We start from the raw sequence: 21,616 nt of genomic DNA on the forward strand, positions 1-21,616 counted from the left end.
TATGTGAAGACAGGGGTGTGAGTGTGGAAATGAATGAATGAGTGGAGAACAGAGAAAGATGTATTTGAAAATTGAGGAACTTTGGTGGAAGTTGCAGAAGATAAAACTAGGAGGATAGTTTGTGGTTATATTTTACAGGAGATTGTGGGAAATTAATAATTATAGTTTTTTACCCCCAAATATTTTCCTACACCTTTGTAAATAAAATATAAACTACTTTCTGTGTTTTATAGATTGATGACAAAGTCCAGTTTTCAACAATGCTGAAATCAAATGACTGCTTCTTTTCTTTGGATAATTTGTTTTTTGAAAAACCAGATGAAGTTGAAAAGTAAGTCTACATTAAAAAATAACAGTGTATTTTTTAAGGGTTTTTTTTTTTTTTTTTTTTTTTAGTTTTTTTTTTTTTTTTTTTTTAGTTTTAGAGCATTTTAATTTTCTCACTGGTAAATAAAAAATTAAGGATCTGTAAAATCAGTTATATATTTGGTAAATATGGAATTCATATTCAAATATAAGAGAGTAACTGAAGTTTAACATTTTGAATATTATAACTTTTTTAATGGAATAGACTTTTACCTATTTGGCTTCCATTTGTTTATGTTTCTAGTATGTTCAAATTATTTTTGGCCAAGCTCAAGAGTGGAAATAATGGTTAAAGAGTAGCTCAGGACAAGGAGTGATGGTACCTTTTGGAAACAGAATGGGCAGTGTGCCAAAGGCTATGTGTGATAGGAAATTTAGTGCGGGCAGGAAGTAGGGGTGCGAATAAAATGTGAGGCCAAAGGAAACAAGAATAGAGAGTAGGTAGTCTGTCAAAGACTGGCTTTTATGGATTTAATGTGTGCATTGCTCTTAATTCTGAATTTTTTGTGTTTGTTCTATTACATTTTACTGGAGCATATTTATTGCCTCATTTATTCAAATATTGATTAAATAGTGAAAGGGATATGAAAAGGATGAAACAGAATTTTACTTCAAAAAAATAAAATCTAGAGTATAGGAGATTAAACACACACATTGAAAGGTCACTAGTAAATAATGTGACCAGGTAATTCATCATCTAGACTGGGACTCTTTTTTTTTTTTTTTTTTTTTAGACAGAGCCTTACTCTGTCACCCTGTGTAGAGTATTGTCATATCATAGCTCATAGCAACCTCAATCTTTTGAGTTTCTCTAGCCTCAGTCTCCTGAGGTAGCTGGGACTACGGTGTCAGCACCCGGCTAGTTTTTCTGTTTTTAGTAGAGACAGGTTCTCTCTCTGGCTCAGGCTGTTCTGGAACTCGTGAGCTCAAGCAATCCATCTGCCTCAGCCTCCCAGAGTGCTAGGATTATAGGCGTGAGTCACCACACTGGGCTAGACTGGGATGCTTTTGAGTGGGAAAGAGTACATCTAACTGGGTCAACAAGTATTAATCAGAACTGGCTGATGCAAATTAGGGAACATTTTCAAAGGTTATTCTTCTAATAGTACAAAGTCAACAATATGTGCACTGCAAATAATGAGCATATATTAATGAAATAAAATTTCCGATTTGGAAGAAAAGTCATTTTTGGCTACATGATCAGGTCAGGCTTTATAGTAATAGGGGGAGACTTCAGGAGGCCTTGAAGGATTTGCTAATTTTTATAGGCAGAGAGGAAGTTACAGTGTTATATCCAGACAAAAAGAATGAATCAGACCAGTTCATCAGACTTTTATGGAATAGTGTATGGAAAAGTTTTCTATAGTAGACAATTCATAGAGCAAAAACATTGGGACATAAAGTTAGAAAAGTAAGTTGAGTAAGAGGCAATTGTGGTGGGCATTAAGTGCCATAATAAGGATCTTGGACTAAATTTTCTTGTGTCTTAAAAGCCATGGAATTAAATCAATAGTTACTGAAGAGTCTACCTAATTATATAAAGCACTGTGTTAAGTACCACTGACATAATGGAAATAAAAACAAAACCGTTAAGTGTTTACAGTCTAGAGAGAGTATCAGATATTTATGTATCTACACCACAACAGATATAATGCAAGGTAAGCTGTAATAAATATAGGTTTAGTTTATAAGAAGAAAGAAGGGTGGCTGGGCACAGTGGGTCCTGCCTGTAATCCTAACACTTTGGGAGGCTGAGGCAGAAGGGTTGCTTGAGATCAGGAGTTTGAGACCAGCCTGAGCAAGAGAGACCTCGTCTTTACAAAATTAGAAAAATTAGCTGGGTGCATGCCTGTAGTTCCAGCTACTTGGGAGGTTGAGGCAAGAGGATTGCTTAAGGCCAGGATTTTGAGGTTGCAGTGACCTACATGGCCCATTACAAAAGTTTTGAGATACACAAAAATCAAGAAACAAAATCCACAGAAATAGAAACAAATGAAACCCTCCCAACAACACTGATAAGCCCAACAAGTTGAAACTTGCACAGGTGAATCAGAAAAGATGCTGTCAACTGTGTTTCTTGGAAGTGGAATAATGGACCATACCACAATCTGTCTTAAAACTTTCATAGTGACTCACATATGATGATGCCACTGCACTCTAGTCTTGAGTGACAGAGCAAGATCTTGTCTCAAAAATAAATAAACAAGTAAGCAAAAATTTTAAAAAAGAGGGTAGGGAGAAAATCTTTGGGAAACTAGTGAAATAACTTGGAAAAATTAGAATTTGGGCTGGGTGTGGTGGCTCATGCCTATAATCCTAGCACTCTAGGAGACTGAGTTGGCTGGGTTGCTTGTGGATTGCTTGAGCTCATAGGTTAAAGACCAGCCTGAGCAAGAGTGAGACCCCATCTCTACTAAAAATGAAAAACTGAGGCAAGAAGTTAGCTTGAACCCAGGAGTTTAAAGTTGCTGTGAGCTGTGATGCCATGTACTCTACTGAGGGTGACAAGAAAAAAAAAGAAAAGTTAGGCTCGGCTCCTGTAGCTCAGTGAGTAGGGCGCTGGCCACATACACTGAAGCTGGCATGTTCGAGCCCAGCCTGGGGCTACTAAATAACAATGATGACTGGGTGTCAGGGTTCAAACCCAGGCCAGGCCTGCCGAACAACAATGACAACTACAACCAAAAAATAGCTGGGTGTTGTGGTGGGCACCTGTATTCCCAGGTACTTGGGAGGTCACGGCAAGAGAATCTCTTGAGCCCAAGAGTTGGAGGTTGCTGTGGGCTGTGACACCACCGCACTCTAACGAGGGTGACCTAGTGAGACCTGTCTCCAAAAAAAAAAAAATTGTTGGGATTTGGTGTAGATAGACTATATGGTGTTCTTCTCAACCTTATTTGCTGTCACCTAACACTTATCTTTTTGTCTTAATGAAAGAACTTCAACTTTGATTGGAAAAGAACCATTAAAGCAGTATTTGTTGATAAGATCACAGATCAAAGTTATGGAAGGGTAGTTAAAGATGCCAACAGCATGGCAAAAATCTTATCAATTACTGTAGGGTTATAAAGGGATTTTCAGTTTCATTTGGTTGCTTGGATTTTCTGTAGTTTAGATGGCTCTGGACCAAGAATATTTGGGTTAGGGCATTAACATGTAATAATGTTGTAAGAATATTCTAGAATACAGTAACAGTATTGTTTGCACATTGATGACCCATGATTAGTTCTAAGGTATGTCATAAGTAATTTGTTACTTGTAATAGTTAAAATACTAGAGATACTACTTTTTAGAATATTGGAGCAGATTTAAGATTGTTGTTACTGGAATTTTTTTTTTTTTTTTTTTGAGACAGAACCTCAAGCTGTTGCCCTGGGTAGAGTGCTGTGATGCCACAGCTCACAGTAACCTCTAACTTCTAGGCTTAAGCAAATCTCTTGCCTCAGCCTCTCAAGTAGCTAGGACTGCAGGCACCCACCACAATGCGCCCAGCTATTTTTTGGTTGTAGTTGTCATTATTGTTTGGCAGGCCCACGCTGGATTCAAACCTGCCAGCTCTGGTGTATGTGGCTGGCACCTTAGCCGCTTGAGCTACAGGCGCCGAGCCTGTTACTAGAATTTGAATTGTAGGAAAGGAGATGTCTTACTGCCATTAGTTAGGTAGCTGTCTGACACATAGCAGTATCATTAATCCTATGACATAAGGGAAAAAATGTTGAGAGTACTGCTGTATAGGGAAGGATAAATCAAAGTAGTTACAGAAAATTAGTTACAGAATGTTTATCTAAGATTCTGTACTTGAGTAATGTTTCAGTGTCCTCCCAAATACACAGTGTTTAACGTTATATCCTTGTTAATATATATATTCACATTTTTATATTTTATATAGCTATCCAAACAATGAAAAGTCACTGGATTTATTTCTTCCTCCTGCTCCACTGATTTCAGAAATTCCAGATACTCAAGAATTAGAGGAAGAAATAGAATGTCATAAACTATTAGGTAAATTAGCATGAATTTGTTGTAAGTGCAAACCTGTGCAGTTCATGTCAATATTAAAAGCTCTAATTTGATCATTACACATGTATCAAAATGTCACATGCATACCAGACATATGTATAATAATTATGTAAAGTGATAAAAATTCCTTTATTTTAATGAAATAAAATGAAAGTAAAGACTTATTTTTAATAATGTTCACCAAATCTTAAAATCCAAAACAGTTTCGTTCTCCATAGATATACGTACATACATATATATATATATGCACACACACACACAATAAGCTATTACACACACTTGTTTTGACTAATGTTCTGGAAAAATACTTTTTCCTCTTACTAGTAAAACTCCTGTCACCACTGTTCAACTTGCTTTGTCCTTTACTAAAGGTAACCAGATTTCTGAAATATACTGAATGAAAAAAGCAAGATCCAGAAGATTATGTGTAGTTTGACACAATCTTTATAAATCTCAAAAATAAGCGCAAATAATGTATGTGATATAATGTAATATTGGTAAAATATTAATTTTTAAATTGGGTCATAGGTGCATACATACACGTTTTATTATTAACCTTCACAATTTGCATATATGTTATATGTACAAACAAATATACTTGTATCAAATAATATATAGCATATATACTATATTTAGCATAATATATGTATGTTAGATGCTAAAGAAATGTAAACTATAGTAAGGCCTCTGAACTCCTCTTAAACCTCTCAAAGAATCTTATAAAGTCTCTATAAAGAAACCTTTAAAATTCTGTCACTATGGGGCAGCACCTGTGGCTCAGTGAGTAGGGCACTGGCCCCATATACTGAGGGTGGCAGTTTCAAACCCAGCCTGGTCAAACTGCAACAAAAAATAGCCAGGCATTGTGGTGGGCGCCTGTAGTCCCAGCCACTTGGGAGGCTGAGGCAAGAAAATCGCCTAAGCCCAAGAGCTAGAGGTTGCTGTGAATGCCACGGCACTCTACCAAGGGTGACAAAGTGAGAGTCTGTCTCTTAAAAAAAAAAAAATTCTGTAACTATGATGAAGACATTTCTTTATCTTGATTTTAGCAGCAAAAACTTAAAAGCATTGTATCATATATTTTAATACTGGATCATATTCACTAGCATTTTGTGATTTACTGTTGTATTTCTGTATGTAAATTATATCAGTTTTAAAATCTTTATAATTACTTATAGTAAATAAAATAGTTAAACATTTCAATTTTGAAATGAACAATTATGTTCATGGGTCAGGAATTAAACCTATTTTATAATATAGGTTCTTGATAAATTTAAAATTTAATCTCAATAATTCTGAATTAATTTGAGTGTCCTTCAGTGAGGTAATATACCTTAACAATCACCTGTATTTTAAAACCATATGTGGTTTTATTATTATTATATTAATACTTTTCTTTTGGCTTTCATACTTAACTGGTAAACTCTTCTGAAAATGTTATTGAATTTTTTTCACCAATTTGAAAATTATTTTCATGAAGAACATGTAATAATATATTTCTTTTTTTTTTAGGTCAAGGGAAGAGACCAAAAATGTTAACATCAAACTTAAACATAATGAAAGAAGATACAAATTATATTTCACCAACACAAAAATTTCAATTTTCCTTCCTTTCTAATAAATATGAACAAGATGATCTTAGTTTAGGAGGGGTAGGTAACAATGACTTACCGCATGTTGTTGGCAAGCTAACATATTCTCAGAAACAAAAAAATCACATTGGCACTGAGATAGCACCTGAGCAAAATGTTCCTGATGATACAAAATCAGTTAATTTTGTAGAAGATAAAGCAGAAAGCACATCAGCATTCCAGAAAAGGTAATTAATTAAATGGTATAAATAATATTCAATGAATAAAATTGAATATTTATATGCATATATAAATGTATTAAATATGGCATAATCTGAATAAGAAAAATAGCAAAATTCTAACTCCTAAATAATTCTGGACTCTCCTTATTTCTGCTACCATAGTCCTAGTCCTACCCGTAAAAATAACCATGACCATAATATTCAGCTATTTTATCTACTACAAATGATACCAGCACGGTACAGGTGGGACACAAATCTTCATTTTAAACAAAATTTCCAGTTGATTGTTATGCACACTAAAGTTTGAGAACCATTTTCTTAAAGTACTAGGCTTTAAGCAGAGGAATGAAATTAGATTTTTCTTTTCTTTAGGTTCATTTTGGCCCCAGTATGGATGTTGAATTAGAAATAAAATGTATTGTGAACATCCACCAACCCCAGGTGACAGAGTGTGACTTTGTCTCAAAAAACAAAAACAGGGTGGCACCTGTGGCTCAAAGGAGTAGGGCGCCAGCCCCATATGCCAGAGGTGGTGGGTTCAAATCCAGCCCTGGCCAAAAACTGCAAAAAAAAGATTATTTTATTGGTGTTGGTGGAAGAAAATGGTGACTTGATCTAAGACAATGGTAGCTGGAATGGGAGGAGTCCAAAATTATGTAGAAGGTAGAACCCCATAAGACTTAAGTGATTATTGGATATGAGATCTGACTTCTGGGTTTTTGGATTAAGCCAGAATGATGAGGGATGATAATGCCCTTTTATGATATACCGCACTATAAAGGAAGAATAGATTTAGGGAAGGAGATGGGTATAGATTTAGACATTTTGATTTTAGATACTTATAAATAGTCCAAATAGACTCTTGAACATATGGGGAAAGTCTAGTTGATAGTTTTTGTTTTCTCTATGACAGGAAATTAGGCTATATGTGGTATCTGAGGGACAAAGTGAGGGTATTGAGTAGGAATGAGAAGAGTGGAAGAAATTATGGAGAATGGAAAGCAATATAATTAGAATAATGGTAGGATTGCTGGACACTGTGAAGAGCTCTGTTGAGGTTTGTTGGGCTAGGACTGATCAGGTCTCTGGTCCCAGCTTAACTATTGTCCAGACTCGGACTGCTGTGCTACCTTGCTCAGGCTCAACTCCCCTTAGGTGCATGAGGGCTATTCGTCTGAGCCAAACAGAGAGAAACCATTTTAGTAAGAGAGTAAATCTTAGCAGTCTTCAAAGAAGGGCACCGGGCAGATGCCCTGCAAGCAGGAGTACAAGAATTAGAGTGAGCAAGTCCATGAAAGAATGAGAACTGAACCCGGACTAACCTCTCCTGCAACTACTTATAGACGTGATCCCATGGCTATTTGCACCACAGGTCTAGAGACTGCTGAGCACTGATGTTCTCATCTTGCATGCTGTCATGTTAAGGAGAGCCGAATCCCTTCCCCATGCCCTTATCACCAAGGTGTAATATGACGGGTGTTTCTTATACTTACAGAGTGTTCCAAGCTTAACTCTCGCTTCTCCTTTATATGGTCTGCTACAGAGATTGATTTCTATAATTTTTTTATACAAACTTTATTAAGATATCCACATACAATAAAATTCACCCTTTGAAGTATAAAAATTTACTGTTTTTATAATATTCATATAGTTGTGCAACCATCATTGTTATCTAGTTTTAAGACATTTACACTTTTAGCTCTTATATTTTGATCAATGAGCTAATGAGTGAAGTAGGATTCCGCCTTCATTTTTTTAATGTGTAGATATTCAGTTGTTCCAGCACCATTTGTCAAAAAGACTATTCTTTCCCTATTGATCATCATGGCACCCTTACTGGAAATCATCTGAGGTCTAGTGTTTAGTAACACTAAGAAATCCTTTGACTCTCTGATGGCAAGATGGTGTCCAGTAATTCAAATCAGTTTTGACACTAACTCCTGGAGTTACCATCAGACCCCACGGGTTAAGGCCTCAGTCCTATGAGGCTGTCCTCACTTCAGATGCCAGGGAAAAATGGGTGTCCATGTTATTCACAATTCTGTCTGGTCAGTTGCAAATTTGAAAGTTCTCATGACCTCACTTTAGGTTCAGTAATTTGTTAGAGTTACTTACAGAATTAAGAAAAACATTTTACCTACATTTGCTAGTTTATTATAAAGGGTATAACTCCAAATGAAAGAGATCCATAGGACACAGTATGGGGGAGGGAGTGCATAATTTTCATCCCTTCTCAGAGTGCCACCTTCTCAGTACCTTTATATGTTCACCAACTCAGATGCTTTTGGAGTTGTTTTTTTTTTTTTTTTTTTTTTCCTGAGCTCTGTTGTTGCCTAGGCTAGAGCGCCATGGGATCAGCCTAGCTTGTAGAAATCTCAAACTCTGGGGTTCAAACAGTCTTTCTACTTCAGCCTCCTGAGTAGCTGAGACTACAGTCGTCCACCAGGATGCCATGCTAATTTTTCTACTTTCGGTAGAAATGGCATCTTGCTCTTGCTCAGGCTGATCTCCGACTCTGAGCTAAAGCCTTCCTCCCAACTTGTTCTCCCAGACTGCTAGGATTACAAGCGTGAGCCGCCATGCCTGGCCTGTGTAAGGCTTTTGGTAGAGGTTCCGTGATTGATGATCTCATCCTTGGACGTCAGGGGTGGAGGAATGGGCAGTAGGATCTGAAAATTCAAACCCTCTAGCAACATAGTTGGTTCCTCTTATAACTGTCCTCCATCCTCAAACTATCTAGGGTCACTCCAGAGTCTTTCTTGCATAAACTCTGGTGTGGTCCAAAGAGATAAAGAAAGGGGCTTCCTGTGAATAACAAAAGATACTCCTGTCATTTCTGTCACTCAAGGGAGCTCTGTGCCAGGTACCAGGGACAAAGACCAAATATAGAGAGTGCCAAAGAAATGTATACACACCATCATGCCTGTCACATGGTGATGCCATTTATTTGATTAATGCCGCCTTTTGAGTGACTGTCATACTATACATTGCTATTGTAATTCAACTTTGAAAAGTGATAATAGGTAAATTCTCTTAAAATGTATATACATTTTTTTGACACCCCTGGTATTCATTTCCTGCTACAACACAAAAAGGTTTACTTCTAGACTCCTAGACTCCTGGTTCCACTCCATTGATGGATACGTCTATTCTTAAGCCATTCCCACACTGCCTTGATTACTAGAGCTTCATATTAAGTTTTCAAATTGGAAAGTGAGTCCTCCAACTTTTTTTCAAGATTGTTTTCAGGGGTTCTCTGCAGAAAGACTGGAGGATGGTGGCAAAAGTGCAGGTTATTGAGACCACTTACAGGCAGGTGACTATGAAAGGATTGTATTTTCAACAAAGTTCCACAAATGAAGAAATAACATTTGTATTTCAAGAAAGGGAAAATCTTCCTGTTACAGAAGATAACTTCGTGAAACTTCAAGTTAAAGCTTGTACTCTGAGCCAGATAAATACAAAGTTTCTGGCAGAAATGAAGATGAAGAAGGATTGGCTGGAATTGTGTTAGAAGTTGGAAGCAAGGTGTCATTCTTTCAACCAGAAGATGAAATAGTTGGAATTTTGCCATTGGACTCTGAAGACTCTGGACTTTGTGAAGTTGTTAGAGTACATGAGCATTATGTGGTACATAAACCAGAAAAGGTCACTTGGACAGAAGCAGCTGGACCCATTTGGGATGGAGTGCCAGCCTAGATAGCACTGCATTACCTTTCTCAGCTCTCTCCTGGAAAGTCAGTGCTGGTCATGGATGGAGCAAGTGCATTTGGTACAATAGCTATCCAGTTAGCACATCATAGGGGAACCAAGGTGATTTCAACAGCATGCAGCCTTGAAGACAAGCAGTTCTGTGAAAGACTTAGGCCTTCTATAGCCCGAGTGATTGATGTATCTAATGGTAAAGTCCATGTTGCTGAAAGCTGTTTGGAAGAAACAGGTGGCCTAGGAGTAGATACTGTCCTAGATGCTAGAGTGAGATTGTATAGTAAAGATGATGCACCCAGCTGTAAAATTACGATTACTACCACATAAACATGATATTATCATACTACTTGGTGTTGGAGGCCATTGGGTAACAACAGAAGAAAATCTTCATTTGTATCCTCCAGATAGCCATTACCTTTTCCTCAAGGGAGCAACAGTGGTTTTCCTTAATGATGAAGTTTGCAATTTGTCAAATGTACAACAGGGAAAATATCTTTGTATCTTAAAAGGTATGATGGAGAATGGTGTTTTTAGACCTCATATGGATGAAGCCATTCCACTGTATGATGCAAAAGTTTCCATGGAAATTGTTGAGAAAAATCAAGAAAGAAAAAAGCAAGTTGTTCAATTGTAATTTTCTTTTTTCTCAGACCTCAGTTGGATGAACCTATCCCATATTTGAAGCCAGAGTTTTCCTTGGAAATTGTTGAGAAAAATCAAGGAAGATAAAAGCAAGTTCTGCTTGTAAGCATGTTTTCCTGCTAAGACAAGATGCTCAGTTATATGACACATTTGAAAACTATTTGAAAAATTGTGTGGACGATCAAGATAATCCTATAACATATGAAGGGAATAGTCTGAAAACCTTTTCAGTTATTGTTTCTATACGCATTTTGCCTCTGCCATAACATTCTTTCCACATAAAAAACCGCTTTCAGCAAAAGCCACATTATACTGATAAAGCTGTTACAGGCCTTTGCTAAACTATCAAAATAATGTTACTAATTTTGTATCAACTATGTTCTCTACACCTCCTTAACTAGCCATTGCTGTCACAATTTAAGCATTTGAATTTATTTTCAAGTCTCAACAACAAAAAATTGTTTTCACTAAACTGGGTCCTTTGCATTTCTATATGAATTTTAGTGTAAGCTTGTCAATTTCTGCAAAGAAGCCTGTTGGAATTTTAATAAGGATTGTGTTGAATCTGTATACTAACTTGAGTATTGCCATCCTAATAATAATGTTTAGTCTTTTAATATGAATGAACATAGGATATCTTTCCATTTATTTAGGTTTTTTTTTTAATTTCTTTCAATGATGCTTTATGATTTTTATTCGTAAGTATTTTTTCTTTTCTGATGCTATTATAAGTGGGATGTTATTTCTTAATTTCTTCAGCTCTTCTGTTGCTAGTAGATAGAAATAAAGTTAATTTTTGTATATTGATCTTGTGTCCAGCAACCTTGCTGATGATGACTATAAATTTTAATATTACTCATCTATCCAACAAGTCTGATTTTTTTTTTTTCCTGGTAGTGTTTCACTATCTGGCTGAAATTATTTTTAAAAAGTAGATAGTTTCATTTATGATTGAGGTTTTTCAGTGTAAGTATGATGAAATGATAATTGAAAAGAAGAGTTTAGAATATTGATAAGAAAGTAGTCAAAAAGATAGGCCATGGAATATAAGTCCATAAAAAAAAATAGGTGAGAAAAAAGAACCTATTTGGGAGAAAATAGGTTAATTTGTTCTTTAATCTCATTGGAACCTTCAACAAACAAGCTAAAAATATCAACAGTAGGTGTGGTCAGAGAATGGTATCTCAGAATTATTGATTGAGGAGAACAGCAGTTGTGCCTAGTACAAAGTAATAGGTACAACTGTAACAGTAAGTGCTGAGATTACATGAAGGAGAAAGCCATTGGAGATGAATTAGAAGTGGCTTTTTAAATCTCTTTCTTAAGCATTTTATTGTCTTTAAAATGTACATTAGTTAGTTATTGTATAACAGATTATTCCAAAACTTAGTATCTTAAAACAACAATAAACACTTATCTGTCACAGTTTCTTTGGTTAGGAATTTAGGAATAACTTAACTAGTAGTTCTAGCTTATGGTCTCTCATGAGAATACATAAAGATGTTGGGGGCCTCTCATAGGGAGGCTACAATCAAAATGTTAGCCAATGGCACACCTCTTGGGGGTGGGATGCAATTATAAGAGAGACTTTACCTAACATACACAATCAGTGTAATCTAATTCTTTGTACCCTCAATGAATCCTAAACAATAATTTAAAAAAAAGTACATTTAAACCCAAGCAGGTCACCTAGAATTTTGTTTTTGTAAGAGAAACAAATTGTAGTGCAGGATAGTCAAATGCTCTATCCCTTTGTGTTTTTTGGGCAATTACATGATGGTTTGGGGTTTTCAATAGGGTGACCAGATGTCCCACTTTTGGCGGGACAGTCCTACTTTTTAACAATTTGTCCTGCATCCCACAGCGTTTTAAAAAAGTCCCGATTTTTGGAAAGAATGCACGAATGGGCGGGAGAACAGGAAGGGAATATACGATTTTCAGCTGTCATGTGGCTATTTTGCCAGAATATGAGTTTTATATTATTTTTGTTAATTTTATAATGTTAAACTATAATAATAACAAATAATTGTTGAGAAGTGATTATCGAGAACAGCTTACCAAAGTTTGCATTGTTGTCAGGCCCTGCCCTGCCCTGTCCCCTGCCCTGCCCTGTCCCCTGCCCTGCCCCCTCCCCATGTTGTCCCGCTTTACAAATGTTAAAATCTGGTCACCCTAGTTTTCAATGAATATCTTAGAACTGAAAAAAAAAATGTTAGCAAGACTACAGTCATTTGAAAGCTTGACAAGCACTCTAGGATCTGTTTTCAAGGTAGCTTGCTGTCCTTAACTGGCAAGTTGGTGCTGGTTGTTGACAGGGAGCCTCACTACCTCTCCGCATGGAGTTGCTTGAGTGTTTCTGTCATGTGGCTAAGTCCCCCAGAGAGTGAGAGATCTAAGAAATCATGTGGAAGGGACGATGTCTTTTATAACTTCACCTTGAAAATCACATACCTGCTCTTCTATAGTAGTCTACTAATTACACAGTTCAATCCTGATTCAACAATTCAATTTGTAGAAGATTAATTGCAAACGAGTAAGGATCATGTGAAGATCACTGGGGGCATTTTGGAGGCTAGATACCACAAATGGATTTATCTGAGTTTTAGGAAAGCGGAAAAACATAATTCAGTGGTAAATTTAACATGTCATATTTTAGGAGAAATGATTAACTTTTTTTGTTTGAATAAACTATAATCTATGAGTTATTTTTAAAGGGGATAATCTTATGCTAGTTTTTTTTATGTTCAAAGCACCTGGTACAAGTGGAAAATGTGTGTGGTATTGGTTTTTTTGCAGATTATTTAAGATATCTGACAATATATATGAAAGTGCTTATTCCAATGACAGTGCAAACTTGGACTCTCACATTGGCTCAGTGAAAATTGTTCAAACAGAAATGAACAAAGGGAAATCAAGAAACACTAGCAGTAGTAAAGATAAACCTCAGTATTCTGCAAATATGTTTATAGCAAATGATGCTTTTTCTGCTTCTGAAATTGGAGACAGCATATTCAAAGCACCATCTTTTTCAGTTGCTTCCCAGCCTCGTGATACTCAAGGTAATTCTTTGCTTTTTCAGTTGGTTTTATAAAAGTACAAATTAATCTACATTTCTTAGCATAGGGAAAAATAAATATAGTAATTTTGAGAAAGTTATCTCTCTGTGACATTTCTTTATTTCTTTATTACTGCATTACTATATTATGTGTTAAAATATTTTTAGCTGTGTATTAAAAATACTTTGCATTTTGTTCTCAATAAAAAGTTATGCAAGTTTTATTAGGGTTATTTTTATGGAAAAGTTTAAAAATATATAAGTATGTATGATTATTTTTTTAGGGGTCATAGGAAATCGTTTAGGTTCCCTGAAGGCTGTCACAGAAATTCGTATCCTTTGAATTATTTATAACAGTTGCTTTGTATTTATGAAATCATAATTTTTAAACATTTTGTTTATGTTTCTATTTGTTTATTTTGGCTGACAAAGAAAAATAGGGAAAAGTGAATCTTTGGGTTATCTAAGAAATAAATGTATATAAAACCTTTGCTGCTCAGAGGGTGTTCTTCACACTGGTACCAACTCATGAAATGTTTGTTGTCGGTCTGTGACAAGGTAAGTACCCCAATCAACTCTGTGTTATTGTCAGAACTCTTGAACATCCTGTATTTATTTATAAACAGATTCAGGTAATTTCTTTTCTTTTTTTTTTTTGAGACAACATTGTTGTTTGGCAGGCCTGGGCTGGGTATTCGAACCCGCCACCTTAGGTGTATGTGGCTGGCGCCTTAGCCGCTTGAGCCACAGGCGCCAAGCCTGTAATTTCTTATACTTTGGGTAAGAATAGCCATATTGGGATAAACTGGGTAGGGGAAATGTATGGGAATGGGACAGTATGTGGAGTAGGGACATTTTAACAAACCTATTATTTTTTAAAGAACCTAATTTGTGGTTTATACACATATACACATATAATACAATTTATACGTTGAGCATTTCTAGTATAAATATGTTGAGCATGTGTGTGTGTTCTGGAGGTAACATCCTTTTTGCTTCTTTAATACCCCGTATACCTGTAAGTGTCTTATTCTGCATTAACTTACTATTAACTTACTATTCTTTATTAACTTACATAAACTGCATTAGCTATTTATGTGAGTATTTCCCCATAACCTATTAACTCTTTGAAGGCAAAGATCATGCCTTATTATAAAGTAAGGAAGGTGTTAGGGCAGAGGAGTAGTCATGAGGAAGGTGAAGTAAAGTGTGGAATACGTTTGGAATGACTAAGTGCTCCAACTTGGCTGAAGTAAAATATATGATTAAAGGAGGAGTAGAAAATAATGTTAGATAGGTATCTTAGGATTAGATCATTTAATGCAGTGGTTCTCAACCTGTGGGTCATGACCCACAGAAACTGTATTAAAGGGCCATGGCATTAGGAAGGTTGAGAACCACTGATTTAATACTATGAATAATAAGGTCAAGGGTTTTTTGTTTTTATTTTTTCCTTGGCTTTCTTGAGGTATATTTGACAAATAAAAATTGTGTATTTGTTCATCCTTTTTCCTATCTGACAACGTGGATAAGAAGTAGCAGAATTTATAGGGTTGCTGTGAGTGCTAGGCACATTATTGGAGATATAGTGAGAAGTCAATAATGGTAGAAATGATAATTAAAATTCTCTTAATCTCTGGTAGGGTGTGGTGGCTCACACTTGTAATCCTAGGACTCTGGGAGTCTGAGGTAGGTGGACTGCCTGAGCTCACAGGTTTGAGACCAGACTGAGCCAGAGCGAGACTTTGTCTTCTAAAAATAGCTGGGCATTGGGCGGTGCCTGTGGTTCAGTGATCAGGGCGCCGGCCCCATATATATGGTGGCGGGTTCAAACCCGGCCCTGGCCAAATTGCAACAAAAATAGCTGGGCGTTGTGGCAGGCGCCTGTAGTCCCAGCTTCTCGGGAGGCTGAGGCAAGAGAATAGCCTAAGCCCAGGAGTTGGAGATTGCTGTGAGCTGTGACATCATGGCACTCTACCATGGGCAATAAAGTGAAACTCTGTCTCTACAAAAAAAATAAATAAAAATAGCCGGGCATTGTGGCAGGCACCTGTAGTCCCAGCTACTTGGGAGGCTAAGGCAAGAGGATCACTTGAGTCTAAGAGTTTGAGGTTGCTGTGAGCTATGATGACTCTATCAACGGCAACAAAGTGATACTGTCTCCAAAATAAGATAAAATAAAATACCCTTATCTCTAAAAAAATTGTATACATGAAAGATATACCATACATTGTGATGTTTTGTTATATGTATACATTGTGAAAATGATTACCACTATCAACCTAGTTAACAACCCTATCACCTTACATAGTTACTGTTTTACTTTTGTTGTGAAAATACTTAAGATCTGTTTTCTTAGGGCTGGGCAGGGTGGCTCATGCCTGTAATCCTAGCACTCTGGGTGGCCGAGGTAGGTGGATTGCCTGAGCTTACAGGCTTGAGACTAGCCTGAGCCAGAGTGAGTGAGACCTTGTCTATAAAAATAGCTGGGCATTGTGGTGGGTGCCTGTAGTGCCAGCTACTCAGGAGGTTGAGGCACAAGAATCTCTTGAGCCCGAGAGTTTGAGGTTGCTGTGAGCTGTGATGCTACAGCAAGGGCAACAGACTGAGACTCTGTCTCCAAAAATAAAGAGAAAAGATCCATTCTCTTAGTATCTTGTTTTTTATTTTATTTATTTTAAAATTTTTTATTTTATTTTTTTATAAGACCTTGCCATGTTGTCCAGGCTGGTCTGAAACCCCTGGCCTCAAGAGATCTTCCTGCTTCTCACCATGTCCAGCTTGTTTTTAATAAATTTAAGCAATGAAGAGAAACTATGCTATATTTTTGAGTAGGTGAGGTTATATCTTCAAATCTATACATTAGAAATATGGAAGTAGTGACTCAATGCTGAGGAATACGCTAGAATACACAAAAGTTATAACAGAAGCAAATTCCAAATATTGGGCAGATCTAATTCTGGATACTCTGGGATTCATCTGAGATCATTCTGAAGTATGGTTAGAAAATATTTGCTTGAGCATTTATGAAAAATTGCCTCTATAGCAAATAATTGAGTTAAAATAGGGTGAGGGGACAATAAGAGAATTTGATGATACAACTGTAGACATAGCTGGTCTCTAGCACTTTCTTCAATGTGGTTTCTCTATTTTGACACACTTCCTTTTCTCTGGTGCTCAAAATAGGATGGGAACATAGGAAATAGATTAGCAGTAGGCAGTTGAAAGGTTGTTTAATTGTATGATGGGAAATTGTTCTTCTCTTTTACTGGAAGCCATTCCATAATATTTTTGTCAGTTAAAAAGGCCAAAGACTTTATTTTGTTTTCAGGGGAATGCATGTAAATATAAACAAAAAGCAAATAAAAAGCCCCAAATCTCATAGACTAGAAACATGCCAAGATGGAACATTTTTTGCAGACCAAAAAGTCCTGCTAAAGTGATAAAGGAGATCTGGAAAGTGGTAGCCCAAAGGGATGGGGCACTGCCTTTTAAAGAGTTCTTTTGTTTGTTTGGTTTTGGTTTTTGTTTTTTGAGACAGAGTCTCATTCTGTTGCCCTGGGTAGAGTGCCATGGTGTCATCACATCTCACAGCAACCTCAAACTCTTGGGCACAGAGTTTGCTTCTTGCCTCAGGCTCCTGAGTAGCTAGGATTACAGGTGCCTGCAATGCCTGGCTAGTTTTTCTGTTTTTAGTAGAGATGGGGTCTCAATCTTGTTCAGGCTGGTCTTGAACCCACCCACCTTGGCCTTTCAGAGTACTAGGATTATAGGCGTGAGCCACTGCACCTGGCCTTTTTAAACAGTTTTTAAAAAGATCTTTACACTGTATTAGCACAGCTGAACTGGTTCTGTTGTTTAGGTGTCTTTGTTAGTTAAGACTACTGCCTACATTGTGTCCATTGATTTATTATCCAAAAGGTTCGTTTGTTGTCAAACTCATTGTACTATACCTCATTGTTTCCAAGTATGTGTTTCAAGTGGAAGACTACATCCTATTTGTGGTAATTTGAGAGTTTCTGGGTTACTTTGACACAACTTATTTTCTGATTTTTAAAAAATAATGTATTGTATTTATATCCTCAGGACAAGAGAGGTTTTGTCAGACTTATCCTGCTATAGTACTCTTGTCATTTTTAGTTCCTCAAATAATTTACGGATTATAACATAATTGCAGTAACACTGCTGATAGTTTGTTGAATGAAAGGAAATTTTTCTTAGGTCTTGATAGTAATGATAAATTATGTTAGTATTTGAGTTTGCTCGTGAGCTGAAAACCTGATTCTACATCTACTCTGAATCAAAGATTCATTTCTGTGAATATAAATTGATGTAGAAATATGAGAGAAAAACCAGCATTATGGCCCACTTGAAGGGCTTGTTACAAATATTTTATAGAAAGAGACAAATTTTGAAGGAAAAATGAGACTCCTTCAAAAGCTGATGGATTTACAAACTCAAAATTATGTTTTTGTTTTGGCAGAAATATTCTGACATTCTTCACAACAGAAGGTAAAATGAAGATTCATAAATGACTTGATTAACTACTTGATAAATGCTGACCAATGCTAACTGTGTTCTTATCATGTGTCAGGTACTCTTCTAGGTATTTGGGGGTATTTCACTTAGGAAAGCAGTGAATCCTTGCCTTTGAGGAATTAACATTTTTGGCATAAGGGTGAGTAAGAGGACAGGTTAGAACAATTTTAACAGTATATAAATACATCATAAGGTATTTTAGAAGGTGATAAATATTATGGGAAAAGAAAATAGTAGAGAAGAGTAAGTGGATTAAATTGGGACTGCTGGGATTCAAGGCTCAGGGTCTAGAATTAAATAGAGTAATTAAGGCAGGCTTTCTTAGAAAGATCAGATTTAATCAGTTAGTGAAGGAGAAAGAGCCAAGGAAATATGGAGGGAGGAATAGACTAGGGCCAGTGGTGGGGAACCTGCGGGCTTCAGACCACATGTGGCTGGCTCAGCGCCCATAGATTAGTGGTTAGGGCATCAGCCACATATACTGGGGCTGGTGGGTTTGAACCCGTCCCAGGCCTGCTAAACAACAATGACAACTGCAACAAAAAAATAGCCTGACATTGTGGCAGGCACCTGTAGTCCCAGCTACATGGGAGGCTGAGGTGAGAATTGCATAAGCCCAAGAGTTTGAGGTTGCTGTGAGCTGTGACACCACAGCATTCTACTGAGGGTGACATAGTGAGACTCTGTCTCAAAAGAAAAAAAAAGAAGATCCCTTGTGGCCTTCTGGGTTTTTATTGTTGTTTGGCAGGCCTAGGCTGGGTTTGAACCTGCCAGCCCTGGTATATGTGGCCAGTGCCCTAGATGCTGAGCTACAGGCACCAAGCTGCTTTCTAGGTTTTTAAATGTGGCCTTTTGAGTTAATCCAAATTTTATAAAACAAATCCTTTTATTTTTATTACCGTGTTCCCCCGAAAATAAGACACTGTCTTATAATTATTTTTTCTCAAAAAGAACACACTAGGGCTTATTTTCAGGGGATTTTTTATTTATTTATTTATTTTGCAGGTTTTGGTTGGGGCTGGGTTTGTACCCGCCACCTCTGGCTTATGGGGCCAGCACCCTACTCCTTTGAGCCACAGGTACCACCCAGGATGTCTTATTTTTATTAAGTATAATACAACAATCTCCTTTCCCCTAGCTCTTTGCACATGCACAATAGGATGCCTGTGACCACACAAGTGGGAACTGCTTGGAGAAAGGAGCTGTGGTAGATAAAAGGTATTCCAGTCTTCTTTACCGCTCTGCATGGAAATGCATGGCATGGCTATGCAGATATCCTGCATAGCCAACACCCATCACTAGGTTTTATTATTGGGGTAGGGCTTATATTTAACAAATGCATAGAAATCCTGCCAGGGCTTATTTGGGGGGTAGGTCTTATTTTTGGGGAAACACAGTAATAGATTATTATTCATCTTTTATGTTTATATTTTATTTTTTTAAGTAACGTATTTAAATACCAAAGAATAAAGTTACAACAAAATAATCCTCCCAGGTTGACCAACACAGTTAGAACATTAGTAAGCCATAAGAGCTAAATTGACAGTTGCTATATGTTCATGATTTAGTTCTAACTTCCCTGCCTGACTAATACTGTTGTGTAAGAGATTATGGGTGTTGAGGACACCAGTCTGTTATCAGCTTTCAACAAGAGTGTTTCTCGTTAAAGTGGAATTTGTGAATAGTTGAACAGTTTGACAGTATTTTTTAATCCTGTCTGCTTAACAGCCCAACATGTCAAAGAAGACTAAGAGAACAGATTTTTTAATGAGGATTGGGAATTGTGATATTATCTTCTTTCTGCTAAAAATAAGATGATTTGCTTGCTTTGTGATACTGCAGTATCAACATTAAAGAAATTCAGTGCTTATCAGGATTATAACACTCATAAAGACTGAATTATTTTAAATTAGAGGAGGAGGGACAAAATATTGTATTGCAAAAATTAAAAGATGAAAAGCAAAAGCAAAGATAATTCTTAAAAGCAGCAATTAGACCAGGAAATAATGTCATTGAAGCAAGTTATAAAGTAGCTTATAGGCTGAGTGTGGTGGCTCACACCTATAATCCTAACACTGTAGGAAGCTGAGGCAGGTGGGTTGCTTGAGCTCAGGAGTTTGAGACCAGCCTGAGCAAAAACGAGACTTTGTCTCTAAAAATAGCTGGGCATTGTGGTGAGTGCCTATAGTCCCAGTTACTTGGGAGGCTGAGACAAGAGAATTGCTTGACCCCAACCATTTGGCGTTGCTGTGAGCTGTGAAGCCATGGGACTCTACCAAGGGCAACAAAATAAGACTCTGCCTCAAAAAAACAAGAATTGGGCTCGGCGCCTATAGCTCAACCGGCTAAGGCACCAGCCACGTACACCTAAGGTGGCGGGTTCGAATCCCCAGCCCGGACCTGCCAAACAACAATGACGGCTGCAACCAAAAAATAGCCGGGCATTGTGGCGGGCGCCTGTGGTCCCAGCTACTTGGGAGGCGGAGGCAGGAGACTCGCTTGAGCCCAGGAGTTGGAGGTTGCTGTGAGCTGTAATGCCATGGCACTCTACCCAGGGGGACAGCTTGAGGCTCTGTCTCAAAAAAAAAAAAAAACAAGAATTGAGTAAATAAATAAACAAAGTAGCTTATATTCTTTGGAAAAAAGGAAAGCCATTCAGCAATGTAGAAATTGTGAAAAAATGTGTTGTTGAAGTGGTGGAATGCCCGGACTCTGATAACATTTGGAAGTACAAACGACTACCTCTTTCAAAGAGAACCATAACTGATTAGTAGCTCACTTAGTCTTCACATTAATTTAGTGAGTGTATGTACAGTCAGTGCACCTTCCATGACAGGAAAATATGAAAGGTTTAATGTTCAGATAAAAAAAGTATTAACATCCAGATGCTCTCATTTCTTTTCATTGCATTTTATATCAGCGAAATCTTTGTTGCTAAAGCTGTTATTTTAAGTGACTTTACAACAAGTTATAGTATTGTTAACTATTAGGTCATTAAATATAAAATGTCCAATTTTGAATCAAAAGTTTATTATAGGTCAAACAAGAAACAGTGCAATTAATCAAAGTAAGTGCCTAAACTTTTGACAGTTTTGCCATCTTAACAGCAGCTTGTTTATACCAGCATCAAAGAAGCCTAGAGAGCAAGTGGCAATGAAAATCACAAAAGAAATTTTCCACAGCTGTTGAGAAGTGAATATTTTTTCTTGCAAGAAGTGGTCCAAAGCCTGGAAGAAATGGTAGTTGGTTTAAGGTCTGGTGAATATGATGTATGACAGAGGGTTTTCAAGTCCAGCTTCTATACTTCGAGCAGCATTGTTTGTATGACTGTGGTCGAGTGTTATTATGAAAGAGGATTGGCCTGTCACTATTAACCTATCTCATCTGCTTAATCTCAAGCATCCTTATCATTTCGTTTGATTGGTTGCGGTAGACATCTGCTGTAATCAGCTGACCAGGTTGCATCAAGCTGT

The 21,616-nt window shown here is 37.0% G+C and overlaps 1 protein-coding gene and 1 pseudogene across 2 annotated transcripts in view; both read left to right on the forward strand.

The window, feature by feature from the left end:
* Positions 1–233: 233 nt before the first annotated feature.
* The window catches only part of HFM1 (HFM1, ATP dependent DNA helicase homolog), a 106,023-nt gene continuing 84,640 nt past the window's right edge, over positions 234–21,616 (forward strand). Inside the window, exons 1-5 of one of the 2 annotated variants that reach the window (XM_012801657.2) lie at positions 261–331; positions 4,256–4,368; positions 5,899–6,205; positions 13,346–13,608; positions 13,889–13,936. In XM_012801657.2, the coding sequence (XP_012657111.1) occupies positions 261–331; positions 4,256–4,368; positions 5,899–6,205; positions 13,346–13,608; positions 13,889–13,936 (802 nt within the window). Of the gene's footprint in view, positions 332–4,255; positions 4,369–5,898; positions 6,206–13,345; positions 13,609–13,888; positions 13,937–21,616 lie in introns of both variants that reach the window. The other variant, XM_012801658.2, reaches the window with a different exon arrangement.
* LOC100953519 lies at positions 9,502–10,541 on the forward strand (annotated as a pseudogene).

The sequence above is a fragment of the Otolemur garnettii genome, unplaced genomic scaffold, assembly GCF_000181295.1.
Source record: "Otolemur garnettii isolate 467f Iridium unplaced genomic scaffold, OtoGar3 scaffold00010, whole genome shotgun sequence".
Lineage (NCBI taxonomy): Eukaryota > Metazoa > Chordata > Mammalia > Primates > Galagidae > Otolemur > Otolemur garnettii.